This window comes from Pelodiscus sinensis, chromosome 3 (assembly GCF_049634645.1).
Source record: "Pelodiscus sinensis isolate JC-2024 chromosome 3, ASM4963464v1, whole genome shotgun sequence".
NCBI classification, from domain to species: Eukaryota; Metazoa; Chordata; order Testudines; family Trionychidae; genus Pelodiscus; species Pelodiscus sinensis.
In genome coordinates, this window is record NC_134713.1 from 108,266,759 (window position 1) to 108,287,356 (window position 20,598).

The 20,598-nt window shown below is 41.0% G+C and overlaps 1 protein-coding gene across 12 annotated transcripts in view; it reads right to left on the bottom strand.

Moving 5' to 3' along the window:
* Nucleotides 1–20,598, bottom strand: part of SYNE1 (spectrin repeat containing nuclear envelope protein 1) — a 488,224-nt gene that overhangs the window by 185,064 nt on the left and 282,562 nt on the right. For all 12 annotated transcript variants that reach the window (XM_075924456.1, XM_075924455.1, XM_075924462.1 and 9 more), the window contains 9 exons: nucleotides 19,177–19,302; nucleotides 17,532–17,708; nucleotides 14,624–14,889; nucleotides 11,509–13,669; nucleotides 10,748–11,085; nucleotides 9,079–9,223; nucleotides 7,758–7,976; nucleotides 5,235–5,497; nucleotides 3,293–3,458 (listed from right to left, as the gene is read on the bottom strand). In XM_075924456.1, coding sequence (XP_075780571.1) covers nucleotides 3,293–3,458; nucleotides 5,235–5,497; nucleotides 7,758–7,976; nucleotides 9,079–9,223; nucleotides 10,748–11,085; nucleotides 11,509–13,669; nucleotides 14,624–14,889; nucleotides 17,532–17,708; nucleotides 19,177–19,302 — 3,861 coding nt within the window. The remainder of the gene's footprint in view (nucleotides 1–3,292; nucleotides 3,459–5,234; nucleotides 5,498–7,757; nucleotides 7,977–9,078; nucleotides 9,224–10,747; nucleotides 11,086–11,508; nucleotides 13,670–14,623; nucleotides 14,890–17,531; nucleotides 17,709–19,176; nucleotides 19,303–20,598) is intronic.

Genomic DNA, 20,598 nt, shown 5'->3' on the forward strand with positions numbered 1-20,598 from the left:
GGTACTGGTCCCAGCTGTCTCTGTTCCCTCCCACTGGCCAAACCCCCCTCCACGAGTTCCCAGCACCCTGCTCCCACTAGCACAGCTGGGGCCACATTAGTGAGGCTTGGGGGGGGGGTTGGTTTTTTGCATTTCACTTGTGTGGCCCCACTGACTTTTCTGTGGGTCAGTGACCCCTGACTCAAAACAGCTTGGGGGGAGGGATAGCTCAGTGGTTTGAGCATTGGCCTGTTCAACCCAAGGTTATGAGTTCAATCCTTGAGGAGGACATTTGGGGCAAAAATCTGTCAGGAATGGTACTTGGTCCTGCTGTGAAAGCAGCAGACTGGACTCAATGACTTTTCAAGGTCCCTTCCAGCACTAGGAGATAAGCAATCTTCATTATAAAGGGCAAAGTTGTTGAGACCTGCCTCCCACTCCCAAAAAAGCCATGCCCTGGGACAGATGTACCAGCACCTATTTTCCCCCGGTGCTGCTTTTTTTTTTTTTTGCTCAACAACTTTGCCCTGGCTCTTCATGCTGTCTCCACCGCTATTGTGGCTCTTCATCTGGAACTGGTTGGCCACCCCTCAACTATGTCATCAGTTGCAGGCGGGATATGCATGATGTTAAGATCACTAGGACCATGCAGGGAGCTGAGTGCTGGACTGATCATAGACTTGTCAGATCTGTCCTTATGCTGCACATCACAGCACTGTACTGCAAGAAGCCCAAGGTTGTCAGACCTTCTTTTAACATTGGGAAGCCGCAGCATATTGGTCATCGTGAGCAATTCACAGCCTGCCTTAATGACGTGCTCACATCCCATGCACCCTTGACTGGAGACCCAACACAAAAATGGGACCACTTCAAAACCCTGCTGATGGAGTCAGCTAAGTCGACACTAGGACTAAAAAAGAGAGTTCACCAACACTGGTTAGACGAAAATGACAAGACCATCATGAAGATCTTAGAGGAAAAATAGAATGAATTTTTGGTATGGTCAAACGACCAGTCCTCAATCTTCAAACATGACCATTTCAAGCACTTTCAGAGGCAGGTGCAGACTGCACTCACAAAATGCAAGATGAATAGTGGGAGAGAAAAGCTAATGAAGTCCAACATTATGCTGATACCAAGAACTCCATGATGTTTTTTGGTGCTATCAAAGCTGTAAATGGACCTTCAAAGCTAAGTGCTGTACCACTCCTGTCTGCAGATGGCATGGCCCCCCTGAGGGAGAAGAGCAGCATCAATGATAGGTGGAGAGAGCACTTGAGCAACCTTCTAAAAAGGCCCTCCATTGTCAACTCTGCGGCCCTAGATCAGATCCCTCAGAAACCCACGATAGACAGTCTTGACCTGCCACTTACAACGGATAAGGTCAAAAAGGCAATCAGCCAGACTAGCTCTGGCAAAGCCCCTGGGATGGACGGTATTCCTGCTGAAATTTTCAAGGCAGCACAACCCGTGTCACTCAAAGCTTTTCACAGCATTTTGACCAGCATCTGGGAAGAAGACGACATGCCCGAAGACTTTAGGGATGCCACAGTTGTCTTGCTCTTTAAGAACAAGGGCAATAAAGCTGACTGTGGAAATTACTGGGGCATCTCCCTTCTCTCTACTGCTAGGAAGATCTTGGCTCGAGTCATCCTTAACCATCTGATCACCAGCATCTCAGAGGAGAACCTACCAGAGGCACAGCGTGGTTTCCATCCAGACCACAGCACCATTGACATGATCTCTGCTGTTTGTCAGGTCCAGGAAAAGTGCACAGAGCAGAACTTGGATCTATATGCCGTCTTTATAGACTTGACCAAGGCATTTGACACCGTCAACATAGAAGCCCTGTGGATTATCCTGTTAAAATTTGGCTGCCCAAGAAGATTTGTCAACCTCATACGCCTTTTCCATGATGTCATGACTGGCTTCATTTTTTAAAATGGTGAGTTTTCAGATCCATTTGAGATATCCAATGGTGTGAAGCAAGGGTGTGTGCTGGCCACGCAGTCAGGGACCTGGACCATGGAGTCTATATAAAGTACAGGCTTGATGGGTCACTTTTTGACCTTTGTTGTTCGAATGCTAGAAACAAGACGCTTGAGAGGCTCATTCTTGAAGCCCTTTCTGCTGACGACTGTGCACTTATGGCACACAAGGAATCCGATCTCCAGCTTATCGTCAACAACTTTGCTGAAGCTACTCGCCTCTTTGGTTTGACCATCAGCTTAGGAAAGACTGAGGTACTGTTTCAGCCTGCACCAGGATTTGCTTCCCCCCCACCTCCCTTCAATCTTTTTTGAAGGAATGGAGTTAAAAACAGTGGACAAGTTTAAGTACCTGGGCAATATGATAGCCAATAATGGCTCCCTTGACAAAGAAATTAATGCCAGGATGTGCAAAGCCAATCAAGCATTAGGACATCTGAAAGCACGAGTGTTGAATCAGACCAATATTCGACAGTCCACTAAACTTCAAGTGTACAGGGCTGTAGTCTTGACCAGCCTCCTGTATGGATGTGAAGCCTGGACCTTATACAGAAAACATGTGAAACTACTGGAGTGCTTCCACAGACACAGCCTGAGATCATTACTGCACATTCCATGGCAGGACAGAGTCACAAACTCGGAAGTCCTTGACAGACCTGGAACCACAAGCATTGAAGCCATGAATCTGAAAGCTCAGCTTCATTGGACAGGGCATGCCATTCAAATGGAGGAGTCAAGAATTCCTAAGCACCTCCTCTATGGTGAACTCTCCCAGGGCAAAAGGAATCAAGGTAGGCCTCGCAAGAGGTATAAAAACTACGTAAAGGCCAACATTGCTCATGCTGGATTAAAGCCAAAGCAGCTAGAGTAGCATGCAGAAGACTGAACAGGCTGGCGTGCTCTCTTACGACACGCATATGACAACCTGCTTGATGCTTGTGATAGGAGAAAAGCAATAGTAGCAGCCACACCGACAGAGCCAGGACAATTCCTTAGCCCCCACTATGAACGCCCATGCTGTTCAAGGCTTGGACTCCTCAGCCACATGCGAATCCACAATCGATGAGCCTGTGCAAGCTCAAGACGTCATCATCGGACACGACGGGCTACCAACACCTTTTGAGAGAATGTATCATAATTCCCTTGTCACACACTCTTTCTGAAGCCAATGGGTTTGTTTTACAGTTTGTCCAATTGCTATTGTAAAGATTTCGTTCATATTGTATAATTAAATTCATTCTAATTTAATCTGATTTAGTGCTCATAAATAGAAAACACCAAAGATGTTTCACAAAGGGCGTGAGAACATTACAAGTTTGATATACCTGCAACTCCTCAAGTTGAGCATCTATTTCCGTAGTGGGATTTAGCAAATATTCTCTAGTTTCCTGAATCCAAGACTTCACTATATTAATCTCTAGTTCAACCTCCTCACGTTCCTTGAGTTCTTGTTTCACCAGCTTTCCACTTTTCTTCACCTTCTGTTGCATGCTTCAAAACATAAAAGAATATTTGTGAAAAATTATAACTTGATAAAAATTTCATTATATTTTTTCAAAATTTGAACTGAGTGAAACAAAGAGCAAAAACAAGAGACTGTTTCACAACATTATACATTTACAGGATAACTAATAAAAAATTAAGTGGTGTTACAATAGAGCACTAGGGGCTTATCTAGATTATGCTGAAGTTTCGAAAAAGGATATGCAAATTCTGCGGGAATTTGCATATCTTCTTCCGATCTTACTTTCAAAAGTGAAAGTAGTCGGGACACTTTTTTTTGGTATCCTCCCCCTTTTTCGAAAAGCCGCTCTTCCTCAAAAAATCCATGGGAATTTGCATATCCTCTTTCGAAACTTCGGCGTAGTCTAGACATAGTCTAAAACACTAAGGCCTGGTCTAAGTAGAAGGTCGAATTAAGATACACAATTCCAGGTACATTAAGCATGTAGCTGGAGTTGACGTATATCACGTTTCCATGCAATCCGCACAGCGGAAGTCCAATGGTTTGCTCCCATTGGCTTCCCTTACTCCTCACAAAAAAGGAAGAGTACTGGATGCCGTCTGGAGCTGCCCTCAGTGTTCAATTAACGTGTCTATACTAGTGTAGATATGGCCTAAATTTCAGCTGTTTAATTCTATAGATCACTCATTTTACTTAGTGTATCTTGACTATTTATATGTGACATTGTAGCCATGCAGGTCTCAGGACAGTAGAGAGACATGAGATAATATATTTTATTATACCATCTTCTGTTGACAAGAAAGACATGCTTTTGAGTTTACACAGAGCATGTCTTCAGGTTCAGGAAACACACTATAAGCATCATACGTAAATACAAGGTGGAACAGAACTATTTATGTTAAACAATCTTTTACCTGTAATACCCTGAGTACATTTCCCAGGCTTGAAAATGAGCTGTGTAAGCATGACAGCTTGTGTGTCTCATAAACAGAAGTTGGCCCGATAAAAAAATATCTCACTCTCCAGTCTTTCTTGACTGTATGTCACGGTGACATCCAGAGACGGACTGATATTCATGGAATAGCTGTTATAAAACACAGTTCAGCCATTTTGTCTTGCTACTCGCTCAGGCTAGCCTGACTTTAAATACATTTACCATAATTCCATTGAGAACTTGAGTCAGAAGCTGGAGGTTTTGAAATTTTAATTTATGTTACCAACAAACAGTACACTAATGTAGAAAGAACATGACCTTTCTATCTAATAGCCTTTATTCAAATCAGGTGTCTCAAATGCCCGGCCTGTGTGCCATCCCCAGACAGAGTAGTTGTGCAATCTGGCCCAGGAGTCCCCAAGTGCCCAAGAGGGGGAAGCATCTGTTCCCATCCTCCAAGCCTTGCCTCCACTTTCTCCCCTTTCCTCGTACCCCATGGCCATCCCTCAAGGAGTGTGGCCTTAGAGATTACCAGAGGGAGGTTGCAATGGGGTGACAGCAGTGGTCAACCCTCCCACCCCCACTTTTCTCATGGTGGCAGGAGATGCTGGGAAGCAGAGCCAGTCGAGTCAATGCATCCACTGACTGCACTCTGCATCCCCTCAACTTCTGCCATCACAGGGAGTGGAGGCGGGGGTGGGGGGACAGAATGCTGCTGTTGCCCTAGGACCTCACCAGTAATCCCTAAAAAATGGACAGCCCTCCCCCAATCCCGGACCAGACTGCCAAACTGAATAACTGCTTTGGCTGGGTGGCCCATGGGGCAGGAGTTTGAGATCCCCAGATTTAAATACTGTTTTCTCCTTACTTGTGGCATCGGTCTTTCATTGCTTTAATTTCTTGCATGAAAGGTAGCTCATCTTGAGAAGAAGGCTCCACTTCCACATCCTGGAGCATGTTCACTGCATGCTGCTTAAGCAGACCCAAAGATAACAGCTGCTGCTCCACCTCCAGAATGAAAGTGCTGTGGTAATCCAGAAGATCCAGAAGCTCTGTCTTTGATGCTTTCTCAACTGAGCTCTCTGGTAAGCGACCGTGTAGCTGATCTATTGTTACGGTGGCTTTTTTAATCTAAGGGAAGAGATACATATTTTGAGAACAATAAAAGTAAAACCAAAGATGGATACAGTTGGTAGAAAAAGATCTAAATTAAGTGCTGCATCACTAGAATCAGTAATGTATGATGATGATACAGACCTTGAGGATTCTGAATGTTATAGTCATTGAATATGAACACAACACTAGGAAATGTGAGTTCAAATCCAACCTATAGCAGAACTCTGAAGTAAAAAACTGCAGTCATATTCTTCTAATCTGCCTCTATCAAATTTGGATTTGTATTGGTATAGGAGGGGATTGCTTGTTCAGGAAGGCAAGGCAAGGCAAGCGGAGAAAAGGAGATGTTGCCATGTATATTAAAGATGCATATCCTTGCAGTGAAATTGAGACAGATGTAGGAGGCAGACTTGTGGAGAATCACTGAGTAAAGATAAAAGGAGTAAAATCAAGGTTGATGATATGCTAGGTGTCTCTGATAGACCATTAACCAAAAAGAAGTGAAGGATGAGGCTTTTTAAAAACCACTAACAAAATCATCCAAAATAGGAGATAGTGATGAAGGGGACTTCAATTACCCAGATACAGGTTGGGAAACCCTCTATTAGAGCACAGATTACCCACAAAATTATTGAAATACATGGGGGACAACATTCTGTAACAAGGCAGAGGAAAGGGACTATGAGAGAGGCTGTTCTAGATTTGATTCTGATGAATAGGGAGGAACTGGTTGATAATTTGAACGTTGAAGGCAGCTTGAGAAAGTGATTATTAAATGATAAGAATTCATGATTGTAAGGAATGATAGAAGAGAAAACAGCAGAATAAAAACAATGGACTTGAAGCAGACTTTGGAAAACGCAGAAAATTGGCAGATAATATTCCATTGGAAGCAAGTCTAAAGGAAAAAAGAAGTTAGGAGAGTTGGCGTTTTTTGAAGAAACATTATTAAAGGCACAAAAGCAAATTATTTCAATAGGGAAGACTGGGAGTATAATAGTAGTAGTAGATCTTCAACCTCAAACTTAAAGAAAAAAATCATATACAAAGTGGAAACGTGGTCAAATTATGAAGGATCAATATAAAATAAAAACCAACACAAACATGGTGGGATAAAATTAGAAAAGGCAACATTCAAACAAAGCTAAACAGACTAGGGACATAAATGGTAACAAGAAAACATTTTTCAAATACCCTAGATCAAGAGAAAGACCAAGGAAAAGGTGGGCCATTAATCAATGGTGAGGGTCAGACAAGAAAATGCACCAATGGCCAAAGTATTAAATCCCTTTTATATTTCAATTTTCAGCAAAAAAGTTTAGATAACTAATTTAGTGAGCATAAGTTTAAATGGGGCAGGATCAAAGCCCAAATAGAAGAGGTACTTGGACAAATTAGAAGTCTTTGAGTCTACAGGGCCTGATGCAATACATCCTTAAGGAACAGGCTGAAGAAATCTTGGAGCTATCAGCAAGTATCTCTGAGAACTCATGGGGAATGGGAGAGGTCACAGAGGACTGGAAAAAGGCAAATGCATCACCAACCCACAATACGATTCAGGAAATTACAGATCCTTAACTTTGTTACCCATAAAGATAATGGTGGAAATAAAAAAACCCATCAATCTGTAAGAAGCTAGAAAATCAAAGTATAAGTAACAGTCAACATGGATTTGCCAAGAACAAATAATGTCAAACCAACATAAGATCCTTGGCTGCGTCTAGACTACAGCCGCGTTCTTTCGAAATTAAATCGAAAGAACGTGGCTTTTCTTTCGATGGCGGTACTCCTCATTTCACGAGGAAGAACGCCTTTTTTTGAAAGTGCTCTTTCGAAAAAAGGCGTTCTTGAATGCAAACAGGGCTTTTTCAAAAGAGAGCATCCAGACTGCCTGGGTGCTCTCTTTCGAAAAAGTGGCTTGCTTTTTCGAAAGTACTGCTTGCAGTCTAGACACACTTTTTCGGGGACTGCCTGTACATAATATTATTTCCATTCTATTTCAGAGTGCAATTTGGTGTGGACACATAAGTACAGGGGTCAGGATTTCTGATCCCGCCATTGTAAATAACTTGCTACTTGGCCTTGGGAAATTAGATGGGCTTCCATTTCCCCCTATGTAAAATAGGGATGATAGCATTACCTGACCCATCTAATTCAGCTGTCAGCCTTATGAGGAAATGTCCAAATAATGCTTGAACCTGTGTCTTGTTATATATTACAAGTAGCGAAAACATGCAAGCAATGAAATGGAAATGAGATACACAGATCCTTGTACCTTATCATTAAAGCCTTTCCACTTCTGCACTGCATCTTCCAGTATCTTCTCTTGCTCTTGAGCCACGCTCCGGAGCCGAGCCCAGCGCTGCCAGACAGTTGTCATTGACCTACTTATGGTTGCCTTACTGGCATCATTTCCAATTTTTTCTAATTGAGAAGCTTTTTCCTCCAGAGCTGTGATCTTCTCATGGAAGGCGTTTACTATAGACACCAGGGACTGAAAAAGAAAAAGAAATGGCAGGGTTTCCCTTCTTATAACAGTGAGCTTAACCTAATCAATTTTGTGTATTTTGAAGCATATTTAATTTATAAAATGCCTTGTGTGTGTGCTTACTGTAACTGCATTTTATAATGACTCCTATCAAACTTGATTTAGATCTGTGTATTATTTAAACAGGTCTTAATGAGTGAGGAGTCCATGAGCTGAATGTGAAAAGTTCTGCATATCTTCAGTAGCTTGAGTGGAAGCTATGTGTGCACACAAGTTTAATCACTAGGGCCTGCACTAGTAAATCTGCACTCTGAATGAACTTGGACATAAATGGACACTAGTAGCCAAAAGGAGCCAGTTTCAGCTCCTCAATTTAAAGCTACTTATTCCCAGCAGAAGTCAGAGCAGTAAGAAGCCCACTCTAATTTCTGTCCTCATCTCTAACCTATAAAGACAGTGCATTCACCAGGCAAAGAAGGTAGGGTAAGTCACCAGTACCAGCTATACGTCCGCTCTGTTTTCTGCTGGGTTTCCTGAACAAAATATGCCTTGTGAGGTATTGTTTAACAACTAATAACTTGCTTGTCAAGAATATCCTGGGGAATGTGTAAGTCAATATTATATATGAACTTATGAACATAAGATAAAATTATGAATGAAATGTGTTTACCAGACAATTCTGGTAAACCTGTTCCTCATAAGACAAACGAATGCCTCTAAACAAATATCATCAAAGATATGGGACATTTGCCTGTCAAGGGACCATTCTTTGGCAACGAAGCGGGGCAGGAATAGATGGACCTATATTTTAGAAAACACACACACTGAACCTCTTTCATCACTGGACTCCATATCTTAGGAAATTTATGTCAGGATAACCTTTCTAAGGATGACTGGACTATAAAAATGAGGGGCAAAACCAACTCATGTTATCTCTCACTTTCATCTAAGAGCAGAGGGGTTCTTATCAATCAATTCCATCAGCCATGTTGCTAGGAACACATGGTAAGAATTTTACCATGAACCAAGTCTATTTTGTAAAGTTTTAGTATCCTGCATATGGCACAATATTTAACTAATTCAACAGAAGAAAATAGTATTTCCTTACCTTATGAGCTAACAATTTGTCTTCTGCTTCATGTCCAGAAGGGGCTTTGGCAACAGAGAATTCAGATAATTTCTTTTCAGCTTTGTTCATTAATTCAATAACCTGCTGTCTTGTTGTCTGGTACTCCTGCCACTGAGATGTACACCTTGGAAAATAAAACACCAGCAAGAAAGACTGAATATAACACAAAATCATTTAGAATCCAACACTGTCACACCAGGATCTAAACTTTACTACTACTACTATTTTGCTAGTAGCAGATATCTTCAATGGCCAGTGATGAAACACTAGAAGAGGAGGACTCCGATTTGAATTCTTTCGCAGGTGTCTTTGCCCACATGCTCAGGGAATAACTGATTACATATTTGGAGTCAGGAAGGAATTTTCCCCCAGGTCACATTGATAGAGACCTCGGGTGGTGGCTGTTCGGTTGGGGTTTTTTGCTTTCCTCTGCAGCATGGCACGTGGGTCACTTACAAGTATAAACTAGCATAAATGGTGAATTCTGTGTAACTTGAAATCTTTAAATCATGATTTGAGAACCTCAGTAACTCAACCAGAAATTATGTGTCATTTTCAGAAATGGGTGGATGAGGTTCTGTAGCCTTCAATCTAGAGGAGGTCAGACTGAATTATCATGATGGACCCTTTGTGCCTTAAAGACCATGAGTCTAAAACCTTTCATGAGAGAATTTCAAAGTTTCTAACAACCAAAAAATCATGAAACCTTATAAATAACACTGATGCAATTGTTCCAAGTTCCCTAGTTGCAAATACTCAGAATTTTGTGGGTTTTGTGACCATTGCACCTCATCCATTTCCCCTATTGCTAGGGCCCCAAAGGAAACCCTCACTATACTCATTTAAAAATAAGTAAACAGAAACTTAGAGAACTTAAACAATTTCCTAATGGTCAAACAGCAGGTCAGTGGCACAGGAGGAAACACAAACTAGAAGTTCTGAACCACCGGATACTGCACTATTCAACAGAATACCCTTAAACTCCAGTGAAGTTTCTAAAGCAAATGTCCCCCTTTCTCATCATCATCAGTGTGTGTGTGTATGTGTGTGTGTGTGCATGTGGTCTGTTTGTGTCTCTCTCTCTATGCATCTGTCTTTGAGTCTTGTTTGTTCAATAATTCCTCACGAATGGTAAAAACCATTAAATTTGTTTTAAGTTGTTATCATAACTTAAAGCAAGGTCAGTGTTGGTTGTGTCAGGTCAATAGGATATCCCTGGAATCCAATTGTTTCTCAAAAAACAGAAAGGGAAGGCTCTAATAGCAGGGACAGTTATACTCTAGAATGAACACAGGGGAGGAACAGCAAGAGACAGAGCCCCAAAGAATAGTGACCAGTGGGCTCTCTAGTATGACTCTCACTGTTCTGGTCAAGCCCCATGGAGCAGCCTCCCGCCACTCCTGCCCCATGCCCTGAGCTCCCCACGTCCTGCCCTGACTCCTGCACCCCCCCTGCCATGAGCCCCTCCTCATCCCTCATACCCTGCCCTGAGGTCCTCCTCACTCCAAACCTTGTCTCCTGCACCTGCCCACAATCCAAGCCCCCTGCCCTGACTCCTGAACCCCCCACACCCTCAGATCCCTGACCTGAAGGATCCAACCAACACCAGGTTAATCTTCTAATTTAAAATAAGTGAATAAAAAGGTACCTCTGCAGCTGATCCTGCTGGATTTCAGATTCTTGCTTGGTTATCTTGCCCTTTTCTTCTAAAACAGCTACATTCTGTAACAGCTCCTCTCTTGCTGTGGCCTGGATAAACGGTTTCATCTCAGACATCAGCACTTGTAGCTCCTCCAGATGACCAAGGAATTGATTTTCGGTGCTGAAAAATTCAGTGTGATTCCTTAGGTTCTCCTCAGAGCTCTCCACATCTAGACCATTTCTTGCCAAATGTAGCAATTCCTGGGCATCCTCAAGCCAGTCACCCGCTGTTTGTATCACTTGGTAGTACCTCTGGCATAGGCTATAGAGTTTAGTCAAAACAGCCTGAAACAACAGTGAAAATACCGCACATAGTTAGAGGGGCCACAATTCACAACAGCAACAAAAGAATCCCAAACAAGGTGTGACCGCTCGACCCACTCTCCACCCTTTCCATCCTCTTGCATATGAGGGGTAACAGCAACTGTGGTCAGTGTTCTCTCTCTGCCCACTACCTAGACCCAAGCTCTGAGGAGGCCACAAAGAGTGTGTGTGTGTGTTTTGTTGTGAGTCTTACTCATGTTTGGCACTATACAGCATCAAAGGACTGGACTATGAAATGTGCCTAAGATCTCAGAAAAGACAATATGATTAACAAAGCCAACTGTTCACCGCTATCACAGGCAAAAAACCAAAGCAATCTTATCATGATGTTTGTTTCCAGCAAGATGAAATAAAATAAAATAATTTAAAAATGCACTAACTAACCTGCCTCAGATGTATGGCTTCTTGAACTTCACCATCTAGTTCTGAGAGCTCAGCGAGGCTATTTTCCAAGTTAGCAGGTATTAGTTCTTTAGCTTTCATGTACTTTTCCTTTTCTTTATGGTTCACTGCATTCATTATTCTCAGGCTTGACTGTACTTCTTCCTGATGTATCTGAACCTTTCGTATCTCTTCTTGAATGTTTTGCAGTTTTGGCTCCAAGCTTAGCGTTCCGTTAAGTTCTGCTTTCACCCATCTCAGCCAGTCAAGTGAACGGCAGATCTCAGTCTGGAAGTCTATGCTTTGCACCAGCCTATTTTCACATTCCATCACAGTGTCAGCAATGGCAGCATGCAACAACTTCATTTTCTCTTGCCACGACTGTATCTGAGCATTTGCTGTCTCATATGTGGATGGGTCAAGCTGAGGACAAAGTGCTTCTAGATGTTCGGTAACTCGCTTCAAAAGAATCCCTGTCTCTTGCAGGCTGCCAGCCAGAGAATGGTAGCTTTTCAGCTTCTCCTCTGCTGGCAGTGTTTCTTCATTCACTTTCAGCTGCTCTTTCTTCACTGTCTCTAATTGTGTCTCAAGCTGCAGGCACATCTTCTCATGTTCCTTGTAGGCCTCTATAGTGTCTTCCAAAAAATTAACTCTCTGTTCAATTTGCCTTTTCAACTTGTGATACAAGGAGGTGAGTTTTAACATCTCTTCAGGTTTCCATGGCTGGCCGGTGCTTCTAAAAGCTTCCTTCTTCTGGTTCAATTCATCCATTGCTGCACCAAGGTTCACCACTTCACTTAGGAGAGCTGTGTAATCCTGCTGAAGTGACATACCCTCTTTGGCTAAAAGAGCAGTGGGAGCTTTGTTCATGCTTAAAAACTGATCTTCTAGTTCAGTTAGAGCCTTAGTTGTCAACTCAATCAATGAAGCGTATTCTTTACGGGCATGAATTGCTTCCTGAACCTTATAGAATTTATCTTTTGCCAAGGCTATGACAGTATTAAATTGCTGTGGCAGGGCATTCAGTTTTTCGTCCAGGTAAGAATGATCCACTTCATTAAGTGATAACAAGATCTCCTGACCATCTCTTTCGAGAGTAAGTAAAAGATTTTCATATTCAGGAGACTGCTCAAGAATCTGCTGATACTTTTCCAGCTGAGTATATAATTCAGAGTTATTATTCATTAAATTGATTTCTGGAAATGTAACAATATCAGCTTGTTTTACCCAATGAGAGGCTTTATCCAAATCTTCCTTAAAATACTTCCTGGAAACTGTATTTTTCTCGAGTTCTATCAGTCGCTGGCTACACTTTTGTAAAACAGTGTCATACACATTCTGTAATTCCTGGAGTTTATTTAATACCTCACCTTTTTCTTGTTCTGTTGCTTCTTTCATTAAATCCCTTCCCTGAGTCCACAACCCAGTTATTTCACTCTGATAAGCCTTCAGGCTAGCTTGGGCACTCTTACAAGTCCTGATCTGTTTACTCACATCTTCTGGCAACAAACATATATGTTCATGGAACATAACCTTTTTTTCATGTTGTTGAATTTGGTTTGTAGCTTGAAAAGCTGCCATGAGGAACTGAGTCTTTTCAGATAATGCCTTATTCAGGTATTTCCTCCTTTGGCCAACCATATCACTAAGACAATCTATGTGATTTTGTGCATCTGAAAGGGACTTCTGGAGGATCTGCCTTTCATTGAGGCCGAGGTTAGTCATCACCCTGTCAGCGTCCTTTATGAGTGCTTTGAGAATAAGCTGTTTGGCTTCCAATTCACTGCAAATGGTGAGATGATCCATGAGAAGACTCTGAGCCAGGTCTGGAGGAGGGCTCTGTTTAAGAGCTTCAGAGATGCTAGGCTGCTGTTCTTCTGCCCACTCCATCAGTTCCTGAAATTTAGAATGCACCAAACTCAGCTCCTCTAAGGTTGTGACAGAAAGCTGAATTTTTCTCTTTACTAGGTCCTCCAGCTGAGACCAGCGCTGTTCAAAATGACTAGTCTGTTCTTTCACCAATTCTCTGTCATCTAGATTCAGATGTTCCATCATTTTCTGTTTCTGGTCTTTCAGATCTTCAAGAGCAAATCTCCTTTCCTGCAGAGCCAATGCTAAGTTTTTCAGAGCCTCCAGGTGAATAGTCGTGCTCTCAGTATCTGATCTGTTGACAAAATCCATGGTACAAAAAAAGAAACATCAGTTGGTATCTCAGGATACAGTTTTTAAAAGAAACAGAGAATTAGGTACTCTCATCATATTGAAGTTCATTGGGAATTGGGTGCCCACATCCCTTACCTCTTTGAAGATAGCTACCTCAATCATCAATGACAAGTTTAATATTTTTACTATTTCTTCCCCCACGCAGGGTGTCATTAGCTAAAATAGTCATATCAGCAATGTAAAGCACTAGCAGCTAACACAGATTATAATATATTGCATAGTAACTAGTAAAACAAATATTGCACTAGAGAAATTATTACAATAACAAAGTATACTTTTGTTTAAGACCCAATTTATTAAAGTCAAAGGGAGTTTTTACCAACTGACTTTAATGGGAGCAGAATTGGACTGTTACTGTTTAAATTTGTATATTTCCTAAGACTATATAAAGTATCATCTCAATGATGCAAAATGTAAGCATACAATAGTCTGACAATTAAATCTAACCATTATATAAAATACTGTGCAATTATTTAGACATGTGTTACTGATATCAGAGCACATCTTTTGGAAGCGCATTCCTGATTAATTCTGTAACATGGTCATTTCCAGTTACAAAATTATACATGAATGACAGGCTGAAAGTTAGAAAAGTGTAACTCAGCAAGATCTAACAACCAGGCAGTTAAAGGATTTCTAAGTAGGAAAAGGTAGCACAGGTAAAGGTTCAAATCTTCAGCTGGAGTGAATTAGTGTATGTCTTTTCAAGAAAAGAGCTGAGGATCTCGCCTATAAAAAACATAAGCAGTGTATTTCAGCCTCCTTCCACCTCAAAACAATGAATTTTGCTTCTTGGAGTTTTACTAAGCAAGGGGAAAGAATTTTTAGTGGAGGGGTTTCTTAACAAGTGTGGGATATGTGAGAGTAAGGGTTTGTGAAAGTCAGGCCTCTCTACCTGGCCAAGTTGTCCCATTCCTTTGTAAACTTTTGCAAGAAGATTTCTACTACATTCATGCGATCGTGGTAATCCTTTGTCCTCTGAAGATCCTCCTCCCTCTGTATGAGCAAATTGTTGACCTGAAGGCAGAGGTCCAACCACTGACTGGTGAAGTGACCTATTTCTTTATGCTCAGGAGACTCTTGTCCTTGTGTTAGTTTGTTCACCTTTTCAGTCACAGTGGTAAGAGCTGCCTCTTTAGACTGCAGCTTCTGACTGAATTCCTGTTAGAGATACAAAACAAACATGAAATGGAGGTGTTTCCATTACAAACATAAACTGAGATTTGAATGAAAGCTCTGAACGCATCATCCTCAGACCCAGGCTGCAGCCCAGCTTTATGCAGCCATTCAGGTAGACAAAGGGGAGTAAGATCGTTTTCCCAACCTGTCTTGCCACTCCAAGTGCAGGTTGGTAGAGGGGTACAAGATCAGTCTCTACAAAGCTGCAACTGAGAAATGGCTAGTCGTAAATTATGTCCTTCACAGGAGCAAAAGAGGACAAGGGAAGGAATTGTGACTAAGGGTACATCTACACAGCAACATTATTTTGAAATAACTAGTGTTATTTTGAAATAACTTAGGTCATGTCTACATAGCAGGCAGTTATTTAGAAATGTCAAAATACTGTCAAGCTGAAGGACTTCTTACTCTGACTCCTGTAACCCTCATTGTACGAGGAGTAAGGGAAGTCAGAAGAAGAGTGCTCTATTTTGAAATAAGTGCTGTGTAGATGGAATTTAAATTTCAAAATAAGCTACACAATTGACGTAGCTCAATTTGCGTAACTTATTTCAAGTTAAGCCCTGTAGTGTAGATGCACCCTAAGTTACAGTCCCTTCCCAGGCCTGACTTCTTCTGGGCATAAAGCTACTCCCACCTCTCTCTCAAAGTAGAACAGATTAGCTTTTAGTAGTCAATTCTGCCAATAAAATATCTCTCATATTTTTCTCTTTCGTTTGTTATTATAAGAGATATTTGCCTGAATGTAGGATCTAAATTCTGTAGGACTTGACCAGCTCCCACCTGAATGGACATTTTAATTAGTTCTCATCTTTCTATTAGGACATCAGAGTCATTGTTACTTACCAAGTCAAAACTGACTATCAATTCATGTAGGGACATGGCTGCAAGAACTGATAAACTTCTAATTACTAAACACCATATTTTCATACAAATTTTCTTAGTGTAAAAAACATAATAAAAGGGGATTCAAACTGAAAATATCTGACACATGGGCAAGTAAACTTAAATTTTTTCAATGTTTTCTGCAGTGCTTTAAAACTACCCGACATTTTGTGCTGAATAGCTACCTTTTCCAATTCCTGGACATATGACTATCCATTGGAGGGTTCACGTCCTACATTCAATTATCACAAGATATTTTCACTGAAACCAATGAGAGTTTTGCATAAGGGGGACAGCTATAGGGTTGACTCTGCTTTACATGAGCTGCACTGAAAACCTGCATTGCCCTAAGAGATGCTGGACCTCTGACAGATAGATGAAGGGCACACATGGAATGTGTAGACACAGTGACACTCTTTCAGGGTACATCTACACTACATGGCTCTGTCGACGGAGCCATGTAGATTTGTTTATTGGGGAAAGGGAAATGAAGCAGCGATTTAAATAATCGCCACTTCATTTAAATTTACATGGCTGCCGCGCTGAGCCGACAAACAGCTGATCAGCTGTTTGTCAGCTCAGTGCGCTAGTCTGGACGCTCCCCTGCCGACATCAAAGCCTTTTGTCGGCAGCCCCGGTAAACCTCATCCCACAAGGAATAACGGGGCTGCCGACAAAGGGCTTTGATGTCGGCAGGGGAGCATCCAGACTAGCGCGCTAAGCTGACAAACAGCTGATCAGCTGTTTGTCGGCTCAGCGCGGCAGCCATGTAAATTTAAATGAAGCGGCGATTATTTAAATTGCCGCTTCATTTCCCTTTGCCTACAACCCTAATCTACATGGCTCCGTTGATGGAGCCATGTAGTCTAGACACAGCCTCAGAGTGCACAGTGGGTGCTCCTATACATGGTCTATAACATTACTGGTTGGAGCAGTGGGGAGAGAAGACATGTTTCTGCATTCTCCACACACCTTTTGTGGTTGCTAGTGCTTGTATCCTGCCATACTCAGATAAGAGCAAGCATTGCTCTTATGCTCCATCCCTCACTGGGACACAAGTGTGAGGAAAGCACGCTGACCTTTCACCTAACATCTAATACATCTAAGACTGGCAGAATAAAGTCTAGCCCAGAGAATGCAAGTTTGGACTCTTCATTATCATGATATTTCAGTGGAAAATAGAACATATTTTTCCTAGTAATTGTAACAGTGTTTTGGCTAATTAGAAAACTGCAATCGAAATTATCTCTGTTTTCTAAATGAATAGGAATGCATGCTGCTTTGAAGGCTGTGTGTTAAATGTCTCCATATGTGTAAGCAAATCAGATTTCTTTCTAATGGAATATGTTCTGCACAGTGCAAAATAATATTTATAATCAAATTCAGATAATAGCTTAGTCTGCTTTAGAGATAGTTATGTTATTTATTTAGTTTTTGAAGTATGTCACACATTTTAACTTCAAATCAAATGCAATAGGCAATTAGCCTGAAAGCCAAAGGAACATAGTAAAGATTTGACTGACTGCTCTAAAACAGTAGGGAAGTATTAAAGTATTTCCCTATTTGCTTTAGTTCTCTGTAGCATCATCATAAACAAAAGCAGTCCCCTCTTGCCCTTCCTTGGATGGCACATACAGAATTAATGAACCCTGGTTGAGTATACAGCAAGTTCTATAATAAAATGAACTGTTGGATGCATTTTCTCCTTTTTTCTCTTTCAGAGTACAATGACTCCTTACCTTAACCTGCAAAACTATGTTCTGGGCAATGTTTGGTTCCAGTTCTGCCCATCTCCTCTTCATATTCTGTAGTTGTTGGTCTGCATCCTGGAAATATATCCAAAGCTCAGCCTTCATTTGTTTTATTTCTTCCCAACCCTGAGCCAGGTACTGAGAGTGCATCATCTGTTGCTCGATCTAAAAACAAAGAAAGAAAAAAGAAAAGGGATGGGGATTTTTAGTGTAATTATTCATAAGCTGTGTGAAATGCACAGAACTGAGCAGAGGACACAATTAAAGAGTAGATTCTTGAGGGGACTAAGTGAAACTTTCAGAAGGCATTACTATCCAAAAAAAGCCTTAATCTTTGAAAGTCATAAAATAAAACTGTTTCAGAGGAAAGCCATAAGACATTACTAAGAAAGCTAACACAAAGAAATGTATTATGATTCAATCTTGAAAGAGGCTAAAAAAAGTAAACGAATCTAGCAATTATTTAGAGATAATTCAGGGCTCAACAATTTCTTTATAAGCACAAACAACTATATACTTAAAGTCTATTTTCTGTCTTGCTTGCACTTCATGATTCATGCCAGCTAGGGACATATATATACCCCCTCACCGACTTAGTGAAAACTTAACTCAATTTTTGTGTTTCATTCTAATTTACCTAACACAGATCTTTTGCTTATATGTCTTTTAGTGGAATTCCCAGAATTCAGCAAGGAAAATGCTTACCAAATCTGAGTCCATCAGTCACGTTAAACAGAGTGCTACTTGCTTCAAATGCAATAGTAAGATGCCTTTAAGATTTAGGTTCTCAAAAGGCTTAAAATGTCTCGGTGCTATCCTACTTATGTTTTTTTTCTTGCTTGTTAATAACAAGCTGTTCCTATTGCCAAAGCTTGAAGCACCTTTTATCTATTCTGTATACATATTCAGACTGTAGTTTATAGGATGCTTGGGTTTGGATTTTAACTTGCTTCTCTAATATGGAATTTGATTACTGTATGCACTCGATTGAGTGAATTTTAAATGTTATCAGAATATAGGGTTTTTTTCCTGATAAGGCATATCCTGCTGTGAGATGTTTTTTATGGAAAAATGTAAATGAGGTTTCTTCATGGATAGCTTTGGTATATATAGTATAAACTTATATCTCTGATAATATATTTCTATGTATGCACATGTAAAAGTCCATTTTAGTTAAAAAATTAGAAGTACTATCACAGATTTTATGATATACCAATTTTAGGGATTAACAGGAAAATTAGCATAGCATTTCTTTGTGTTTAAGCAAATGTATTCTTCAGAATTAGAAAACAGCCCATGTCAGGTTTATGCCACTAAAAACAGTAATAACTTGGCACACTGGGCTAGGTCCTACTTCTTTACACACCCATAATATATACCATATGCTGCTGTCCTGAAGCATTGCACCTGAATATACCCTCTACAGCAACCTCACACTGAGATGCTTGCATTGCACAGGATGGCAACATAGAAGTATAATTTAAAATAAATTCTCTATGAGAAAGGTAAGATGTAAGTACAGAAGATGTTTCTTTAAACCATTACCTAATATGAACCTTGTATAAGAGGATAGATCAAGGCAATTAAAACTTTAAGAAGGATTAGAGGTTGACTGCTGTAGTCTCTCTCATACCATTTGCTTTGTTTGCTGAATGTCTGTTGCAGTATTCTTCACTGTGGTGTCTGACAAATCACACATAGAGCACAAAAGATCCAAGTACGTGCTTGCTTGTTCTTGCAGAGCTCGGAAATGTTTAACCTGAAGGAAGACAATCCTCATATATCGTCTGGAATTTATCACATTGCATTAAAATGTTCATTATAATTTTCAGATGGACAGATGTAAGAGCAGCACTTCAGAGAAGGCTATTTTGTCTTAACCACAAATTACTAAGACTATTTATGAACAGGTTCATGGGAAATAGTTTTTTCACAATCCTAAAGAATGACAGTTTATTTTTTTAATCAAAGCACTGAAGGACATGCTGTCCTCTACATACAGTATTCCCTTACAAAAGAACATATTTAAACACAAAGGGATAAAAGGGATGCAAATTAGACATATCGCAATTGCAAATGAAGTGGGGATTTAAATCCCCCCCGCTTCATTAGCATAAAAAATGGCTGCCACTTTTTTCCGGCTTGGAGCTTTGCCGGAAAAAAGCGCCAGTCTAGACGCGGATCTTTTGGAAAATAAAGCCTTTTCCAAAAGATCCCTTATCCCTTATTTTAAATGTCCGCTAGTGCGGACTCCGTGCCGCGCGGCTACACGCGGCACGGACTAGGTAGTTCGGACTAGGCTTCCTAGTGAAATGAGGAGGAGTAATGGTAGTTCGGACTAGGAAGCCTAGTCCGAACTACCTAGTCCGTGCCGCGTGTAGCCACACGGCACGGAATCCGCACTAGCGGACATTTAAAAATGGCGGCGCCCGGCTTTATGCAAATGAAGCCCAGGAAATTCAAATCCCGGGCTTCATTTGCAACTCCGGTTGCCTACATTACCACCCTAGTTCAAACTAGGGTGGTAGTGTAGACATACCCTATGTTACTTTAAATTATAAGAGGAAGCAGTATACTGAATTTGGTGGTCCTATCTCTTATTATTTAGGAGGAGTTTGTGATCAAACAGACTAACTCTTTAAAATATATAGTAGGTTATCATCATGCCACTAAGGTCCCCTAGTCCTGAGGGCTGGGACAGTCATTATTCCTTTCCAACAGCCAGCATCATTTTCAGTGGCCCTAGAATCTGGGAGAAGTGCACTGTGCAGATGTAGGTTGAGAAACTGATCTTCTTCAAACTCAGCCTTTTATTGTGTACATTTCAACATAAAATGAAAAAAAATCCTTGAATCATCTGGGGACGGATCTTCTGTGCCAAATCCCAAGTGCTGATGTGCCATGAAAAAGAAGGCGTCTTCCAGCCACTGCTGTTTGGTTTCTACTGGAGTGTGTGGCTGGGATGAATTTTCTCAACACCCATAATTCTGTGTGAGGTTCTGGGGAGCTGATCCTGACCCTAAATATTCCCTTGCTTCCCTGGTAGAACTCCACA